This window comes from Trichomycterus rosablanca, chromosome 5 (assembly GCF_030014385.1).
Source record: "Trichomycterus rosablanca isolate fTriRos1 chromosome 5, fTriRos1.hap1, whole genome shotgun sequence".
Lineage (NCBI taxonomy): Eukaryota > Metazoa > Chordata > Actinopteri > Siluriformes > Trichomycteridae > Trichomycterus > Trichomycterus rosablanca.
In genome coordinates this window covers 38,556,581-38,575,303 of record NC_085992.1, presented here as the reverse complement: position 1 = coordinate 38,575,303, position 18,723 = coordinate 38,556,581, and the positions used below count along the sequence as shown (strand labels likewise).

Sequence of the window (18,723 nt, the reverse complement as noted above, 5' to 3'; positions counted from 1 at the left end):
CATCTCTAAAACTACAGAGATTCAGTCTGCTGAGGATTTCACTCAGACACTCGTATTTGCTCCCCTTAGCCAGATGTGCAATAAGCATAGTATTTTCAGTTGCTATAACTGGCAGGCAAGACCATAAAAATAGTCATTTGTAATGGTGTAATTTTTCATTTAATAGGTTTTAGAGAAGTAAATAAATCATAGTATACACCGACCAGGCATAACATTATGAACACTGACAGGTGAAGTGAATAACACTGATTATCTCTTCATCACGGCACCTGTTAGTAGGTGGGATATATTAGGCAACAAGAACATTTTATCCTCAAAGTTGATGTGTTAGAAGTAGGAAAAATTGGCAAGCGTAGGGATTTGAGCGAATTTGACAAGGGCCAAATTGTGATGGCTAGACGACTGGTTTAGAGCATCTCCAAAACTGCAGCTCTTGTGGGGTGTTCCCAGTCTGCAGTTGTCAGTATCTATCAAAAGTGGTCATGGGCGGCCAATGCTCATTGATGCACGTGGGGAGTGAAGGCTGGCCCGTGTGGTCCGATTCAACAGACGAGCTACTGAAGCTCAAATTGCTGAAGAAGTTAATGCTGGTTCTGATAGAAAGGTGTCAGAATACACAGTGCATCACAGTTTGTTGCATATGGGGCTGCATAGTCGCAGACCAGTCAGGGTGCCCATGCTGACCCCTGTCCACCACCAAAAGCACCAACAATGGGCACGTGAGCATCGGAACTGGACCACGGAGCAATGGAAGAAGGTGGCCTGGTCTGATGAATCATGTTTTCTTTTACATCACATGGATGGCTGGGTGCGTGTGCATCACTTACAGTGGGGCCAAAAAGTATTTAGTCAGCCACTGATTGTGCAAGTTCTCCTACTTAGAAAGATGAGAGAGGTCTGTAATTTTCATCATAGGTACACTTCAACTATGAGAGACAAAATTAGAAAAATACAGGAAATCACATTGTAGGATTTTTAAAGAATTTATTTGTAAATTATGGTGGAAAATAAGTATTTGGTCAATAACAAAAGTTCAACTCAATACTTTGTAACATAACCTTTGTTGGCAATGACAGAGGTCAAACGTTTCCTGTAAGTCTTCACCAGGTTTGCACACACTGTAGCTGGTATTTTGGCCCATTCCTCCATGCAGATCTCCTCTAGAGCAGTGATGTTTTGGGGCTGTCGCTGGGCAACACGGACTCCACAAATTTTCTATGGGGTTGAGGTCTGGAGACTGGCTAGGCCACTCCAGGACCTTGAAATGCTTTTTACGGAGCCACTCCTTCATTGCCCGAGCGGTGTGTTTGGGATCATTGTCATGCTGGAAGACCCAGCCACGTTCCATCTTCAATGCGCTCACTGATGGAAGGAGGTTTTGGCTTAAAATCTCACGATACATGGCCCCGTTCATTCTTCCCTTAACACGGATCAGTCGTCCTGTCCCCTTTGCAGAAAAACAGCCCCAAAGCATGACGTTTCCACCCCCATGCTTCACAGTAGGTATGGTCTTCCTCCAAACACGACGAGTTGAGTTTTTACCAAAAAGTTCCATTTTGGTTTCATCTGACCACATGATATTCTCCCAATCCTCTTCTGGATCATCCATATGCTCTCTGGCAAACTTCAGACGGGCCTGGACATGTACTGGCTTAAGCAGGGGGACACGCCTGGCACTGCAGGATTTGAATCCCTCTCGGCGTAGTGTGTTACTAATGGTCCCTTTGTTACTTTGGTCCCAGCTCTCTGCAGGTCATTCATCAGGTCCCTCCGTGTAGTTCTGGGATTTTTGCTCACCGTTCTCATGATCATTTTGACCCCAAGGGAGATTATCAATGGTCTTGTATGTCTTCCATTTTCTTACAATTGCTCCCACAGTTGATTTATTCACACCAACCTGCTTGCCTATTGTAGATTCACTCTTCCCAGCCTGGTGCAGGTCTACAATTTTCTTCCTGGTGTCCTTCGACAGCTCTTTGGTCTTGGCCATGGTTGAGTTTGGAGTCTGAATGTTTGAGGATGTGGACAGGTGTCTTTTACACAGATAACGAGGTCAAACAGGTGCCATTAATACAGGTAACGAGTGGAGGACAGAAGAGCTTAAAGAATAAGTTACAGGTCTGTGAGAGCCAGAAATCTTGCTTGTTTGTTATTGACCAAATACTTACAGTATTTTCCACCATAATTTACAAATAAATTCTTTAAAAATCCTACAATGTGATTTCCTGGATTTTTTTTTTCTCATTTTGTCTCTCATAGTTGAAGTGTACCTATGATGAAAATTACAGACCTCTCTCATCTTTCTAAGTAGGAGAACTTGCACAATCAGTGGCTGACTAAATACTTTTTGACCCCACTGTACTTGGGAAACACTTGGCACCAGGATGCACTATGGGAAGAAGGCAAGCCGGCAGAGGCAGTGTGATGCATTGGGCAATGTTCTGCTGGGAAACCTTGGGTCCTACCATCCATGTGGATGTTACTTTGACATGTACCACCTACCTAAGCATTGTTGCAGACCACGTACACCCTTTCATGGAAACGGTATTCCCTGATGGCTGTGGCCTCTTTCAGCAGGATAATGCGTCCTGCCCCAAGCAAAAATGGTTCAGGAATGGTTTGAGGAGCACAACAACGAGTTTGAGGTGTTGACTTGGTCTCCAAATTCCCCAGATCTCAATACAATAAAGCATCTGTGGGATGTACTGGACAAACAAGTCCGATCCATGGAGGCCCCACCTCTCAACTTACAGGAGTCATCAAAGGATCTGCTGCTAACATCTTGGTGCCAGAAACTACAGCACACCTTTAGGGGTCTACTGGAGTCCATGCCTTAACAGGTCAGGGCTGTTTTGGCAGCAAAAGGGGGACCAACACAATATTAGGTAGGAAACACTCTGAACTGTTCGCCAGTCCATCACAGGGTAAACACATACACACACTCATACCAGTGCCACCTACTGAGCCACCTTGCCGCCCCTCATACACTCAGTCAACCTACATCATCTTCATTTTATAGACTAACAATAAGCAAACCCTGATTATGAATAGCACAGCTTGTTAGCATGTCTCCTTACTTTCTAAAATATGCTAATATAATATAATTGCTGTTTTTATATCCTTTCTATCAAAAATTCCAATACATATGTGACATTATGACATGTCAACGGGACACTTCCATTTCTATTATAGTCTCATGAACCCCTTGCAATGCCATTCTGAACCCAAGACGTATGTAAGCTCCAGTTGGCAAGTCCTGATGTTTTTAATAAAGCTTTCACGCTTTTATAGAAACAAAATAATAATAATAATAAAAATCAATTACAGGGTGGTGTGACATCAGACCAAAATTTAATGTTTGCCTATATGACTGCGCTTAAAGTGCTGTATTCTGATTATACCACTGCAACATGGTAACAAGCTGTAGCCTAGTGGTTAAGGTACTGGACTAGTAATCAGAAGGATGCTGGTTCAAGCCCCACCACTGCCAGGTTGCTGCTGTTGGGCCCTTGAGCAAGGCCCTTAACCCTCAATTGCTCAGACTGTATACTGTAACTGTACTGTAAGTCGCTTAAATGAAATAAATAAACTTAAATGTAAATTTACGCCTTTACCACTATTATCAACTATAAACAATCATTTTTACATCATCTTTTCAATGAGAAAAGTCCTCCAGAGGGTCATACACACTGCCCAATAGATTATTGGTTGGTTCCTTGCCCACACTGGGGGGCATCTTCAGAACTCGCTATTTAAACAAATCCAGAGGGATTCTGAAAGATGCAACTCACCCTGGACACAATCTCTTTTCTCTACTTACATCTGGAAGACGTTATAGGGTTCTAAGGACACACACCTCCAGAATGAAAAACTGTTTTTTCCAAGTGTCATTGTTGCATTAAATAAATACTGCCCCCCTACCCCCTCCCACCTCAATATTGTTGTAAGTGCAGTAACTTAACAAACTGTGCAATAATACTGTTATTTGTACATGTGCAATACTGCTACAGTTCTTTATAGACTTTTTAAATATATTTTTTAGATATTTTAGACCTTAATATTTTTAGGACTTAATTACTGTCACCGTAGAAAATATTGCTGTATTTTTTATATATAATGACGATAAAGGCATTTATTTTTTTTACACTATTTTACAGTCTAATTTTAATTGATATAGTAAAATAATACAGTAAAATAAATTAAATTAATTTACTCTAAAGACACTACATAATTTACATACTGATTCATACTGATTACAGGTGCTGGCTAGAATATGTGATTTTAGAAATCCTCTTTAAAAAGTAATGATACCAAAAACCCCAAACCCCTCAACATTAGTTAATTTGGTGAGAAGAAATGGTCAGCATCTGAAAGGAAAGAACAGGGTCTTAATCTACATGATACGTTGATAATAGTAAACAAAATAGCAACAGGTAATGTGCTAATTAGGAATCAATAATTAAATAATACTCCACAATACTGTAATAATACACAACTGTAGTATGCAGAGGTGCTCAGAGCCCACTACCCCCACGATACAGGGTTCACCTCCCTGGTCACACACTCATCTGAACATACACACACACACTCAAACTTACATGCACATACACTCACTCACACTTGCACACACATATACACATTCACACACACACACACATGACCACACACACACACAACCAAGACAGTCTTGTTGCCTGGACTCTGACAACTTCAATATATACAACTACTAATTACTGACTGTATTACTTGCATCTTTGCACAGTATTGCATTTTTGCACCTTACTCCTTTATATCTCTCTGCTTTTTACCTCACCTATCATTTACTCAGTACCATGTACTGGCCAACACTACACTTGTCTCTAGTCTTGTCTTCATCAATTACTTTAGATTAGAAATGTCTGTTGTATTTATTGTACTGTTTTATCTGCACTGCATGTACTGTATTGTCTTGCCCTTTTGTTCTGTGTTGCACCCTGGTCCTGGAGGAACGTTGTTTCGTTTCAATATGTGTTTGTATATAGCTGAAATGACAATAAAGCTTCTCTTGAACTCTTACCTCTGCGGTATTCCAGGTGATTACAAGGGTGTTGTTAGTGTACTTGTATTATGATGACCTAGACTTTTTTGCATCCCATTTATTTCTATAGAAAATAAGTTAGTAGGCAATAAATAAATAAATGAATAAATGAATGAATAAATAAATACATAATAAAAAACAGCAAAAAATAACACAACATAAGATGGAAGAACATACAATAATATTAATAATAATAATAATAATAATAATAATAAATACACATCTGGAGTTGGTTTGGTCTAACTATCTGGATGAGTTAGTGAGCAAAAATCAGTAAAAATAAGTTTGTTTGTTTGTTTGTTTATTAGGATTGAAACGTCATGTTTTACACTTTGGTCACATTCATGACATAAACGGTTTACTCATCACACAAGGTTCATCAGTTCACAAGGTTATATCAAACACAGTCATGGACAATTTAGTATCTCCAGTTCACCTCACTTGCATATCTGGACTGTGGGAGGAAACCAGAGCACCAGGAGGAAACCCACGCAAACATGGGCAAACTCTACATAGAAAGGACACAGGCCACCCCACCTGGGGATCGAACCCAGGACCTTCTTGCTGTAAGGCAACAGTGCTACCCACCAAGCCTTGTTTCAACATATACTGTAAATTTTACATTTTCAGCATTGCACATATGCTTTTTATCCAAAGTGACTTAAAGTACTGTGACAATATACTGTCTAAGCAATTAAGGGTTAAGGGCCTTGCTCAAGGGCCCAACAATGGCAGCCTGGCAGTGGTGGGGCTTGAACCAGCAACCTTTAGATTACTAGTCCAGTGCCTTAACCACTACGCTATAACTGCCCTACAACTGCCCTACTACTGCCCTACAACTGCTACAACTCTCACCTCTGCGGTATTCCAGGTGGTTTCAAGGGTGTTGTTAGTGTACTTCTATTATGATCTAGACTTTTTTGCATCCCAAGTTTTTTTTGTGTGTGTTTGTTATGTGAAAACTGCATCCAAATAAACTGCTGGATGAGTTGATGGGCAAAAAAATAAATAAATAAATAAAAACAGCAAAAAAATTAGACAACATAAGATGGAAAAACATAAAATAATAATAATAATAAAAATAATAATAATAAAAATTACACATCTCACTAGACCAAACATTTTGGAGTTGGTTTGGTCTAGATGTTTGGATCAGTTAGTGAGCAAAAATCAGCAAAAATAAGTAATACAATATAAAATGGAAGAACAAAAAAGGGGTTAAAATATTAAGGGGGGCACCATTTAAGTAATAGGGTCCTCACTTTCAGTCATTACCTGTAAGACAAGGACACAAAAGCTCTTTCAACTAAATGGAAACAAATCTCCACAGTCACAATCCAAAATCATGCAAAATGCATGAGCAGAGGACTGATAGCTGTCACACTGGTCAACACAACTGCTCAAAATCTCAATGACTGACTGTCCTTCACCACTAACAATAAATTGATTGCAGCCAATATATCAGAGACAGATTGTGACTATTCAGTAAACAAAAACAACCAGAGCTCCACCGACGCCAACAACAATGTACACAATCATCCATCATCAGCAGAGGTGGAAAGTAACGAATCACATTTACTCGCGTTACTGTAATTGAGTAGTTTTTTTGTGTACTTGTACTTTTTAAAGTAGATTTTACAACCAGTAATTTTACTTTTACTTAAGTATGTTTTGTATTAAGAATTGTAATTCGCTACATTTTAAATAACATCCGTTACTGAGTAAAAAAAAAGAAAGAAAGAAAACAATAAAAAACTCGACATCAAACCGGCCCCTTAGGCTGTTTGATCCGGCCCGCTAAGCATTTACGAAATTGTTCTTTAGAGTAGGGCTTGCGAACTGAATCACTGAGTTAATGAGTCAGAAACGACTCACTCTGTTTCATTATGATGTTGTGCATAAACAACTCCATCAATCGGTTCATTTGGTGAAGAGATTCAGATGTATAAACCAATCAGAGCTTCCGAATTCAGATTATGGGCGGAATTTCAATCTCTTTCTTCATTGGTTGTTGTATTAATGACAGTTTAGTGAACAAATCACCAATTTAAGCTTTTTACCGGGAAAGCTGAGAGAATAAATGATCTACAGTACAATAGTTTTAATTAGTTCGGTGGATAAAACAGTTTGGTATGGATTAATATATTCTGGAAACATACAAGATGGTCTTATATAAAGTGGATTATATCCCTAATGGAACAACACATGGATTTAGATCAGGTAAGCAGATAAGTGGTTATGATTTTCTGCTGCGGTGTGATTGATCTAGGTCGCAGTTCTGCTGTTTACGGTTGGCTTTCATTTTGCAACGACAGCAAAGCATTATGAAATGTGATTTTTTTTATGTTCATTTATTTGAGTATTTCTTTAAGTAAAACGGACAGCATAAATGTGATTGTAAGATTCAGCTGGATTGTTTTTGATTTTGATCATGTTCCTATGACGGGGTAAGACCCGTTATATTTTTGCAGTCTGTTAAGTGTGTAGAGTGGTTAAATCCACACATGAACTGCTAATATGCTGCATGGCTGGTGAGCTGTGTGTAGTCTGCTGTATCATTCACTTATGAACTTCTGTTGGAAAATGATGTCCCTCCTTCTGTTAAAAGTACATTTTAAATGAGTTACTTTTTACTTCAGTAGATTTTTAGACTAGTAATTTTACTTGTACTTTTACTTGTAATTGTATTTTTATCGTACTTTTACTTGCGTAAAATATTTTACTACTCTTTCCACCTCTGATCATCAGTGCATCAGGGTAAGTCACCGGAAATATATTTAAATGTGTGTACGTGTGTGTGGGGGAGGATTAAAGTCCAGCTTCCAAAAGACAGGTTAAAGGTTACAGCCTGTGTTTGTGCACACCATGCAACACAATAATAAATGTAGATTTCCATGTCTGTTTGTCCCTCTGTTGTCCTGCTAGATCTTTCCTGGTCAACAATAAATGCTAATGCTGGGAGGCTGAATCTTCAAGAAGTAACAGGCTCACAGAACAGAACTACTGAAGCAAATATAAGGTAAATATTGTCTGCAGAGCCGGACCCTAGGAAATCCCTGATGTGAAGAACGCAATCACAGATTTGAAAGGTAAATACTGTGCAGAAACTGTAATCTTCCTCTTTCACACACACACACACACACACACACACACACACACACACACACACACACACACACACACACAGCCAGGTCAGTGGCATAGCTGACTTTCTAACATGGATCTGACAGGGATGGGGGATAATGAGTGTGATATGAATCCCTGTAAGAACACACCTCATGCAGGTGAAAAGAAGCAGTCAGCTACTGCACACCTGTCAGAGGAGGCGTTTGTTAGTCATGGCTCTGCTCGGCCAGGTGTGAAGGTCTGCAGCAGATAAGGTGAAATACATTTGGGTAATTGGATATGATTAGATCAGGAGGGAATTTGAGGAAAAATGAAGAGCACTAACCTTAAGTCCATTAAATTTTGGTATAGCAAATTGGAAGGACTGTGGACTGTGAGAGTGATCAAAAAGCAGGGCCCAACATCATTATTGTGTATGTTTTAAAATCTAGCTTAAAGCCTTAACAGAAAAGTAGACAGACTAGTAGCAGCAAACATGAATCCACTAAATATTAAAGCCTACTTTAGTCTCCCTTAACTTTTGATTGCATAGTAAATATAATAGAAGCGTAGGAAGCAGGGTACTTAAATATTGATTGTAAAATAAATCAAAATAGAGATTCTGGGAACTCTGCTTGGTCTTAATCTAAAATAGTTAAAGTACCTCTTTCCAACATAAACGCTTATTTTAAATCATTTAAAATCAAGAAAAATAAACACCTCAAGAACAAACAAGGATATATCTAAGAGAACAACATGTACTTTTTCTTCCTAGCCACAAATCAGAAAGGTCTGCAGCTCATTTCCTCTCGTCCCCTCGCAGAAACTCGTACATTTATTCTACATTAGTCTTTTCGTCCTTGGCGGGCTTTGGGTTTCCAATTCATATATCATTAGCTGCTCATTTCAGGAACGTTCAAGACTAAATGCCCCTGAAATTGGGGATTTATACGACTGAACTAAACGAAAAGATGCAAAAGCGATGGTGTTAAAAATAAACTTTATCTTCACCTGCTTGCTTAGCTTTTAAACTGTAAAAACTAAACTTAATAGCTGCAGATACAGAATATAAACACATATAAACATTCTGCTTCATATCTTGTACAACAGTTTTCAGAAATTATATTCAGTCATAGTAATAACGCCAAAGACTCGGCTAAAATACATTATCTGCAAACCTCTGTAAAGCTGAGATTATACTGTATTGTGTGATCCTAGAATTATTGCTTGTTCATTGCTTGTGCATTAAAAAGTATTATTATTATTATTATTATTATTATTATTAGTAGTAGTAGTAGTAGTAGTAGAAGTAGTATTAGTAGTAATAACAACAATAATAATAATAATAATAATAATAATAATAATTATTATTATAATTATAATAATAATTATTATTTGTGTAAAAATCTTTAAAAATTAAAAATTTAAAAATGTGTATGATGACAAACGGCAAGTTTTTTAGTTTTGCCAAGTACATTTATTATTATTATTAGTAGTAGTATGAGTAGTAGTATTGGTAGTATTATTATTATTGTATGTGCAAAAACCTGCTCAAATTAAAAACAAAAAATATATATGATGTGATAAATGGCACTTTGGTATGAGTTTTATTTAAGTTAAATTATTATTATTATTATTATTATTATTATTATTATTAGTAGTAGTAGTAGTAGTAGTATTGTATGTGCAAAAACTGTTCAAATTAAATGGTACTTTAGTATGAGTTTAGTTAAATTATTATTAATAATATTATTATTTATTATTATTATACGTGCAAAAACAAATTAAACAAAAATATACATTATGTGATAAATGGCACTTTCGTATGAGTTTTTTTTATGTTAAATTATTATTATTATTATTATTATCTCTACATTAAATGATCAAAGCAAATATGAAAAGGCTACTAGTGCAAAGAAAAAAAAGTTGAACAGTATAGAACACATTACATTGCCAGAAAAGCATGTTTTTCAATTAATCTTTGGTTGCAACCTACACTTTTATTTTTTTTATTATTATTTTAATTTTTTATGTTTCTATTGGAAATAACCAATTTGAGTGAAGACATTTACAAGTTTTAAGTATTTGCTAGCATTGTATTTATAATAAGTGAACAGTGGCTACAAATGTATTAACTTGAACTTCTGATGAGTAGCTCAAATCCTAATCTGTTTGTTTGTTTGTTTGTTTATTAGAATTTAAATGTCATGTTTTACACTTTGGTAACAATCATTACAGTACAGGTAATTACAGGTTACACATGATTCATCAGTTAAAGTTCAATGTCAGGCACCAACACAAGCAATTTTGTATCTCCAGTTCAACTAACTTGCATGTCTTTGGACTGTGGGAGGAAACTGGAGCTCCCAGAAGAAACCCACGCAGACACAGGGAGAACATGCATTCCACACAGAAAGGACCCCAAGACCAAATCTGACCTTTTGCACAAAGGAAATGTCATAGTTTTACATAGTGCTTCCTTATTTTCCTCACCATGACACCAAAAGACTAAATCATGATTCAGATGACATGGCTTCTACACAACAAGTAGAGTTCTGATATAGTATGAAAGGATGTTTAAATAGATGAGGGATTCTCCGGCTTACCTTCAGCACCCTGAGCCCTAACGTGAGGGAGGGGCGTAAGGAGGACAATCCCGATTCCCAAGCAAAGCCCCATCCACAAGCCCCTTCTCATCTTCATTCACTCACTGCTGGTTGCCCACCTGCAAGAAAGAGAAAGATAAAAACGTATAACCTTCAAGAATATCTGCGCGTATATCTATCTTGTGATAAATGATATCTCTTCAAAAATGCACAATCCGCCACACCCCGCTCCACAGGAGCGACTTGCAATGATCGCAGTCAATAAGTTTTCCATGACAGCCTTCATTTCCATGCAGGCTCAATCTCCGAAAAACACAATAAACTCTCGGGGCTAACCTGGTGGGACGTGGAAGAAGGAAAATTGGGTTCTTGTAGCTGCCAAAACATGACAGCATTAGCAAATGAGATTCAATTGTACGTAAATGTGCCAGAGGGTATGTCAGAGATGGATCCCGCTGGGAAATCTTAAACAATAAAGTCATTTTCAAAATTCCAAGTTAAGTGTTGTCTTGTTGGAGATTTGTTGCTTGTTGACAGATCGTATTTTGGCAGCGTGCGATGACAAATGAGATTAGTGCATTCAGTCTTGGTCTCAGCGCTGTATGCACAGTAGCTGGTTGTCTAGAGGATGAAAGCTAAAAAAATATTTCAAATCTAAGTGCTTCAGTAAATTACGCCACCTCAAAAACAACCATTAGCACATGCCAGCTAGATTTATGGTTTTTTTTACACTGCTAAGCTAAACATCAACACTGAACTTGTCCTGAACAATCTTTTTATGAATTAATTGTACATTCAACAGGCAAGCCCTAGTGCAGCAATGCAACCACAACTATAATGCTCCCTCCACCATGCTTCACAGAATGCACAACCCCTAATCAGAAGTTGGGACAGTATGGAAAATGCTTAAGCTGAACGCCTGTGATCTTCGATCCCTCAGACGGCACTGCATCAAGAACCGCCACTCAACAATAGCTGATATAACCACATGGGCAAGGGAGTACAAATGCCACTTAAAACTGTGCAAAAAAGAAGCCTTATGTTAACCATGTCCAGAAGCGGCGTCGACTTCTCTGGGCTCAGAGGCATCTAGCATGGACCATCACACAGTACAAATGTGTATTGTGGCCAGATGAATCAGCATTCCAGCTCCTTTTTTTTGGGAAAAAAATTGACACTGTGTGCTCCGGACCAAAGACGAAAAGGACCGTCCAGACTGTTATCAGAAACAAGTCCAAAAGCCAGGGTCTGTCATGGTATGGGGCTGTGTCAGTGCCCTTGGCAAAGGTCATTTACACTTCTGTAATGGCAGCATTAATGCAGAAAAGTACATTGAGATCTTAGAGCAACACATGCTGCCTTCAAGTTGTCATCTTTGCCAGGGATGTCCATGCATTTTTCAACAAGACAATTACAAAGACATGGCTGCGGAAGAAGAGGGTACGGGTACTGGACTGTCCTGCCTGCAGTCCTGACCTGTCCCCAATAGAGAATATTGTGTACTGTTGCACATCTTAAGACATGTTTGCAGGAAGAATGGGACAAAATAAAAGCTGAAACACTAAATCACTTGGTATCCTCAATGCCTAAACATCTTTTAAGTGTGGTGAAACATTACAAAGCAACATTACAAAGTGGTAAATGCTTTACTGTCCCAACTTTTTTGAATTGTGTTGTAGGCCTTAAATGCAGGAATGGATGTTTATTAATAAATGAAATGAAGTTGAGCAGACAAAACATGAAATAACTCAGGTTATCCTATCTGTAATTAAATAAAAGTCAAAGTAAATGTAAGAAACTCTGTGTTTTTCCAGGCTGTCCCAACTTTTTCTGATTTGGGGTTGCACATTCTTTACAGTGTTATGCATTTTGGCCTGAAATGTAACCTTGTCTCATTTGTCCACAGGTCTCAGAAGTGTTGTAAAACAACATACTGTATGTACCACATGCTTTAGGTATCATCTTTGCAGGACACCCACACCTACAGAGTGTGTCTGATAAACATCTTGCAATGCTGACAGTGTTTAAAGCTGTGCTAAAACCCAACAGAACAGAACTGAATTTCACTTGTGTGATTTGGCTCATTGTCTTAATGCACCATCCGACGACTATTACGCTTAAGGTGATGGAACACTAGGATGACACTTTTCTGTTAATTAATTCATTGTTCCTCCAATAACTGCAAGCAATCCAAACCCCGAGGTAGCATCACAACCTCAAACCAATAATGATTCATCCATACATTTTTTCAGTAAGGTTTTGTTGTAAGCATACAGCTTTTGTTCTTCTTTTTTTTTTACCACGTTTATGTATTTATTTGTATTGTTTTATTTATTTCTGTTGGTTAATTTTCTACTTCATCACCCTGGCACACTGTGCTACTGGTCTTTGCAGGTACCCATTAATACAGTCAGTAGCAGGAGTACTGCATTTCTGTAGATTTTACCACTGTCTGCTGTAATTGACTGTCTCTGTGGATGGAACCTGAATAATAAAAAATGTGAAGATAATTATAAGGTTTCTGTTTGATTAGGCACCTTGCACTCTCGTGTCCTCCAAGTGCTAAAGCGCATTTTAAATAAGTAGATATGATTTAATTTGAGCGTGTCAAAACTGATAAGTTCTAACGATTTCTGCAGGTCTATTCCTATTGCATTCAATTTTAACTTCATCATAGAATAATGTGCTTTGAGTGTGATCCTGCAGGACACTCACTTTAGGGAGAAGTGGTAGAAGTAGCAGGGTACTCACTATAGAGAGTAGTAGTAGTATCAGTAGTAGTAGTAGAAGCAGTAGTAGTAATAGTATTAGTAGAAAAACACTCACTATAGAGAGCAGTGGTAGTAGTAGTAGTAGTAGTAGCAGTAGTAGTGAAATAGTAGGATATAGTAGGAATTGTAGGAGGAGGAGCAGTAGTAGTAGAAGTAGTAAAGAAGAAGGAGAAGTAAATAAACAGTAGTAGTAGCAGCAGTAGTAGTAGTACAACAACACACTATAAAGAGTATTAGTAGCAGTAGTAGTAGTAGTAGTAAAAAAGTAGAAGAAGTAGGAGCAGTAATAAAGAAGTAGTAGTAGGAGGAGCAGTAGTAAAGAAGTAGTAGCAGTATCAGTAGTGGCAGTGGTAGTAGTAGTAATAGTAGTAGTAGTAGTAGTAGTAGTAACAGTAGTGGTAGTAGTGCAAAGACACTTACTATAAAGAGTAGAAGTAGTAGTAGTAGAAGGACACTCACTATAGTGAGCAGTAGTAGTAGTAGTAACAGTAGTGGTAGTAGTGCAAAGACACTTACTATAAAGAGTAGTAGTAGTAGAAGGACACTCACTATAGTGAGCAGTAGTTGTAGTAGTAGTAGTAGCAATAGTAGTAGTAGTAATAGTATTAGTAGAAAACACTATAGAGAGCAGTGGCAGTAGTAGTAGTAGTAGCAGTAGTAGTAATAGTATTAGTAGAAAACACTATAGAGAGCAGTGGCAGTAGTAGTAGTAGTAGTAGCAGTAGTAGTATTAGTAGAAAACACTATAGAGAGCAGTGGCAGTAGTAGTAGTAGTAGTAGTAGCAGTAGTAGTAGTAGCAGTAGCAGTAGTAGTAATAGTATTAGTAGAAGAACACTCACTACAGAGAGCAGTGGTAGTAGTAGCAGTAATAGTGCAATGACACTCACAGTAAAGAGTAGTAGTAGTAGCAGTAGTAGTAGTAGTAGTAGTGGTAGTAGTAGTACTAGAAGTAGTAATAGGAGTAGTAGAAGAACACTCACTATGGAGAGCAGTGGTAGTGGTAGTAGTAGTGGTAGTAGTAGTAGTAGTAGTAGTAGCAGCAGTAGTAGCAGTACAACACTGTCTGCTCAGTACTCAACTGTCTTTGAATACAATCTGAATAAAAAACTGTATCTTGATGTGGCACCAATCACACATCCTACAGTGCTGTATGTACCTAAAGCAGTTGTAAAATGCTAAAGCTAGTTCCACGCCATAAGCAGATGCCATTTAGGTTTTTATTGTCAACACATTGAGTGTTAGTTGAGTGCACATTGAGTGTTAGTTGAGTGCACATTGAGTGTTGAAGCATGAAACAACAAAGCAGGGAAGAATTAAAGTTTCCCTTGTCTTTTCACAAAGGGCTTAATGAGTAGTGACAGGGGAAAACCATTAGCCCCTTCATTCTTGTCTATCGTTTTTTGTTTTGTTTATTTCACTTTCTTTTTTAAACTTGTAATTATTTTTTTTCTGTCTCTACCAGGGGACGAGGATAAACTTGGATGCAACATGACTTTGATCTTGATTACTTCCTTCCACTAGAGACAAGGCTTCACAACTCTGTCATGACTTTATTCCAGAGCGAGCAAATACCCCGAACAATGATCCACATTTAAAACCTTCCCTGCAGATGCATCATGCAGTGGTTCTACTTAACACTTTCTGAACATTTAAACCATTAAAAAACAAATAAAACCAATAAAAATCTGTCCCTGATTTCAAATTGGCACCGTAAAAGCTGGTTTAAGGTTTGGAGCTTGACACATTTTGGCAGCTTATTATTCATGGCAGATCTGCTTTTAGGTGGTTCTAGGATAACATCTGGCCACCTGGATAAATGTCCTTCCAGCATAAGGTGACAGTTTTTTTTTCTCTGTGATCTTGGCGGGAAACGACTGTTTAATGCATGCTGTAATGGGGGTGATCAGACTAGACCTAATTATATAGGAACAGAGAGATGTAGTCAATAATAATTATAAACTAGGTCAAAGACACTGTAGCTATTTTTACCCCACAAAACTTGTATGTATTTTTGACCAAGTGGATTGTGTCATATTTTTGGATAAAGTGCTATGTAATTTACTTAAAACTTTAAAGCTAAAAAAAAGGACCCTGATTGGTGGATGTAAAGACTGTAAAAACCCTGATTGGTGGATAGAGGCGCCTGTGCAGAGTGCATGGGTGGGAAAGGGTTCAGTTAAAGGGCTGCGCGCAGATCGTCAGAAGCGTGAGCAGGAATATACCCTCCTCAACTGCAAAGAATCGGCGATCCTCAGAAGCAGAAGTCAAAGTGACTACACAAAATTGGGAGAAAATGCATAAATATGTATATTGCTAGCCCCCTTTCATGCTGTTCTTCAATGGTCAGGACCCCCACAGGACCACCACAGAGCAGCTATTATTTGGGTGGTGGATCATTCTCAGGACTGCAGTGACACTGACATGGTGGTGGTGTGTTAGTGAGTGTTGTGCTGGTATGAGTGGACAAGACACAGCAATGTTGATGGAGTTTTAAACACCTCACTGTCACTGCTGGACTGAGAATAGTCCACCAACCAAAAATATATCCAGACAACAGCAGCAGTAGATCAGCGATCGTCTCTGACTTTACATCAACAAGGTGAACCAACTAGGTAGAAGTGTCCAATGGAGTGGACAGTGAGTGGACATGGTATTTAAACTCCATCAGTGCTGCTGTGTCTGATCCACTCATACCAGCACAACACACACTAACACACCACCACCATGGCATTGTCACTGCAGTGCTGAGAATGATCCACCACCTAAATAATACCTGCTCTGTGGTGGTCCTGTAGGGGTCCTGACCTTTGAAGAACAGGGTGAACGCAGGCTAAAAAACAGTAGGTAATTGAACTACAAAGTGATAAAATGGACAGTAAGTGTAGAAACAAAGAGGTGTTTTTAATGTTATGGCTGATCAGTGTATATATATATATAATTAATTAATAGCAAGACATTTTAATAATGCTTAAATTAATTAATAAATTATTTATTATTTATTTATATTTTATGTATTTTTATTACTGTTTTATGTATTTATTCATCAAATTATTTATTTTATTTGTTATTTATTATTTATATTTTTTATGTATTATTATTATTAATAATACTAATGTTTTAATTATTTAATTATATTTTATTCATTAATTTTTTTCAATTGATAACCATTAGTAATGTAAATAAGACTTATATTCTGATACCAGGCAAGCATTTCTAGACCTCAATTTCTAGATTTCGGAAGGCCTCGATCACTCAAATCTAACTCAATACATTGCTAAACAGGTTTCAAGAACGCCACCAAGGTACAACACGTATAACCTCTAAATTTAAAGTAGGGTGTCACGGTAGCACAGCTACGATGGATGACTTTCACATGATCTTGCTGTGCCGGAGTGGATTTTCTCCAGGTAATCTGCTTTTATCCCTCTTCCTTTTCACTCTAAATAGGCAAATGCTTTCTTAACCCATCAATTTTCTAGAATAGCAACACAAGATTTCAGAGAATTTGCAGCATCGGCTTAATAATTGTTTAAAAAGACGGCATGCAAATCGGTTTTCTGTTCCAATTTCCTCGGCACGCTAGAAAGGAGGCGGCTTTTAGGTTGATGGTTCTATGCGACTGTATTTAAATGAGAAATGGCAGGGCATTCACTTATCTGACTAAGGGAGCCTCTGTGTCCTTTTTTGAAGCAGCCAGTGAATACAGAAATTGCTCCTGGTAATAAATGATGAATCCTTTATAATACTCCTGTTATTGTAGGAAAAGTGTGTGAAATATTTGCTTTTTGTTCAATTATGACATTACTCATAATCCAAGTCTGAACAAATGGACTTTTCCTGTCTTTACTGAAGGAGGCATAATAAATGAAGCATCAGGCCACCATCAATGAAGATGTTTCTCTTTATACCAGAGATGTTCACAAGTCACAAAATATGAGTCCGAGTCAAGTCACGAGTTAATGTAATATACACATAACATATTCCAATCAGCCATAACATTAAAACCACCTCCTTGTTTCTACACTCACTGTCCATGTTATCAGCTCCACTTACCATATAGAAGTACTTTGTAGTTCTACAATTACTGACTGTAGTCCATCTGTTTCTCTGCATGCTTTGTTAGCCCCCTTTCATAGTTCTTCAATGGTCAGGACCATCACAGAGCAGGTATTATTTAGGTGGTGGATGATTCTCAGCACTGCAGTGACACTGACATGGTGGTGGTGTGTTAGTGTGTGTTTTGCTGGTATGAGTGGATAAGACACAGCAGCGCTGCTGGAGTTTTTAAACACCTTACTGTCACTGCTGGACTGAGAATAATCCACCAACTAAATATATCCAGCCAACAGCGCCCTGTGGGAAGCGTCCTATGACCACTGATGAAGGTCTAGAAGATGACCAACTCAAACAGCAGCAATAGATGAGCGATCGTCTCTGACTTTACATCTACAAGGTAGACCAACTAGGTAAGAGTGTCTAATAGAGTGGACAGTGAGTGGACACAGTATTTAAAAACTCCAGCAGCGCTGCTGTGTCTAATCCACTCATACCAGCACAACACACACTAACACACCACCACCATGTCAGTGTCACTGCAGTGCTGAGAATGATCCACCACCCAAATAATACCTGCTCTGTAGTGGTCCTGTGGGGGTCCTGACCATTAAAGAACAGGGTGAAAGCAGGCTAAAAGGTATGTAGAGAAATAGATGGACTACAGTCAGTAATTGTAGAACTTCAAAGTGCTTCTATATGGTAAGTGGAGCTGATAAAATGGACGGTAAGTGTAGAAACAAGGAGGTGGTTTTAATGTTATGGCTGATCGGTGATATATATATATATATATATATTTATATATATATATATATATATATATATATATATTTATATATATAATTGTCACACATAACTAATGTTAACACATGCTGATGCTAGTGACTCTTGTTGTTCACGAGTCATTTTTTTTGCGAGTCATGAGTCGAGTCCGAGTCATTTGAAACAAGTCCGAGTCGAGTCTAAAGTCACTGTGTGTGCAGCGAGTTCCCATATCTGCTTTATACTTTTAAAACATGCATTATTTATTTATTTGGCTGCAATAAATCACCTCTAAACTTATCCAAATTCAAAAGAGTTTTCTCTGATGTTCTGCATCAGCGGTCATGC

At 38.0% G+C, this 18,723-nt stretch overlaps 1 protein-coding gene across 1 annotated transcript in view; it reads right to left on the bottom strand.

The window, feature by feature from the left end:
* pcdh15a (protocadherin-related 15a) overlaps positions 1-18,723 on the bottom strand; it is a 483,603-nt gene that overhangs the window by 384,095 nt on the left and 80,785 nt on the right. Inside the window, exon 2 of the mRNA XM_062995172.1 lies at positions 10,789-10,907. Within this exon, the coding sequence (XP_062851242.1) occupies positions 10,789-10,885 (97 nt within the window). The 5' untranslated portion in view covers positions 10,886-10,907. The remainder of the gene's footprint in view (positions 1-10,788; positions 10,908-18,723) is intronic.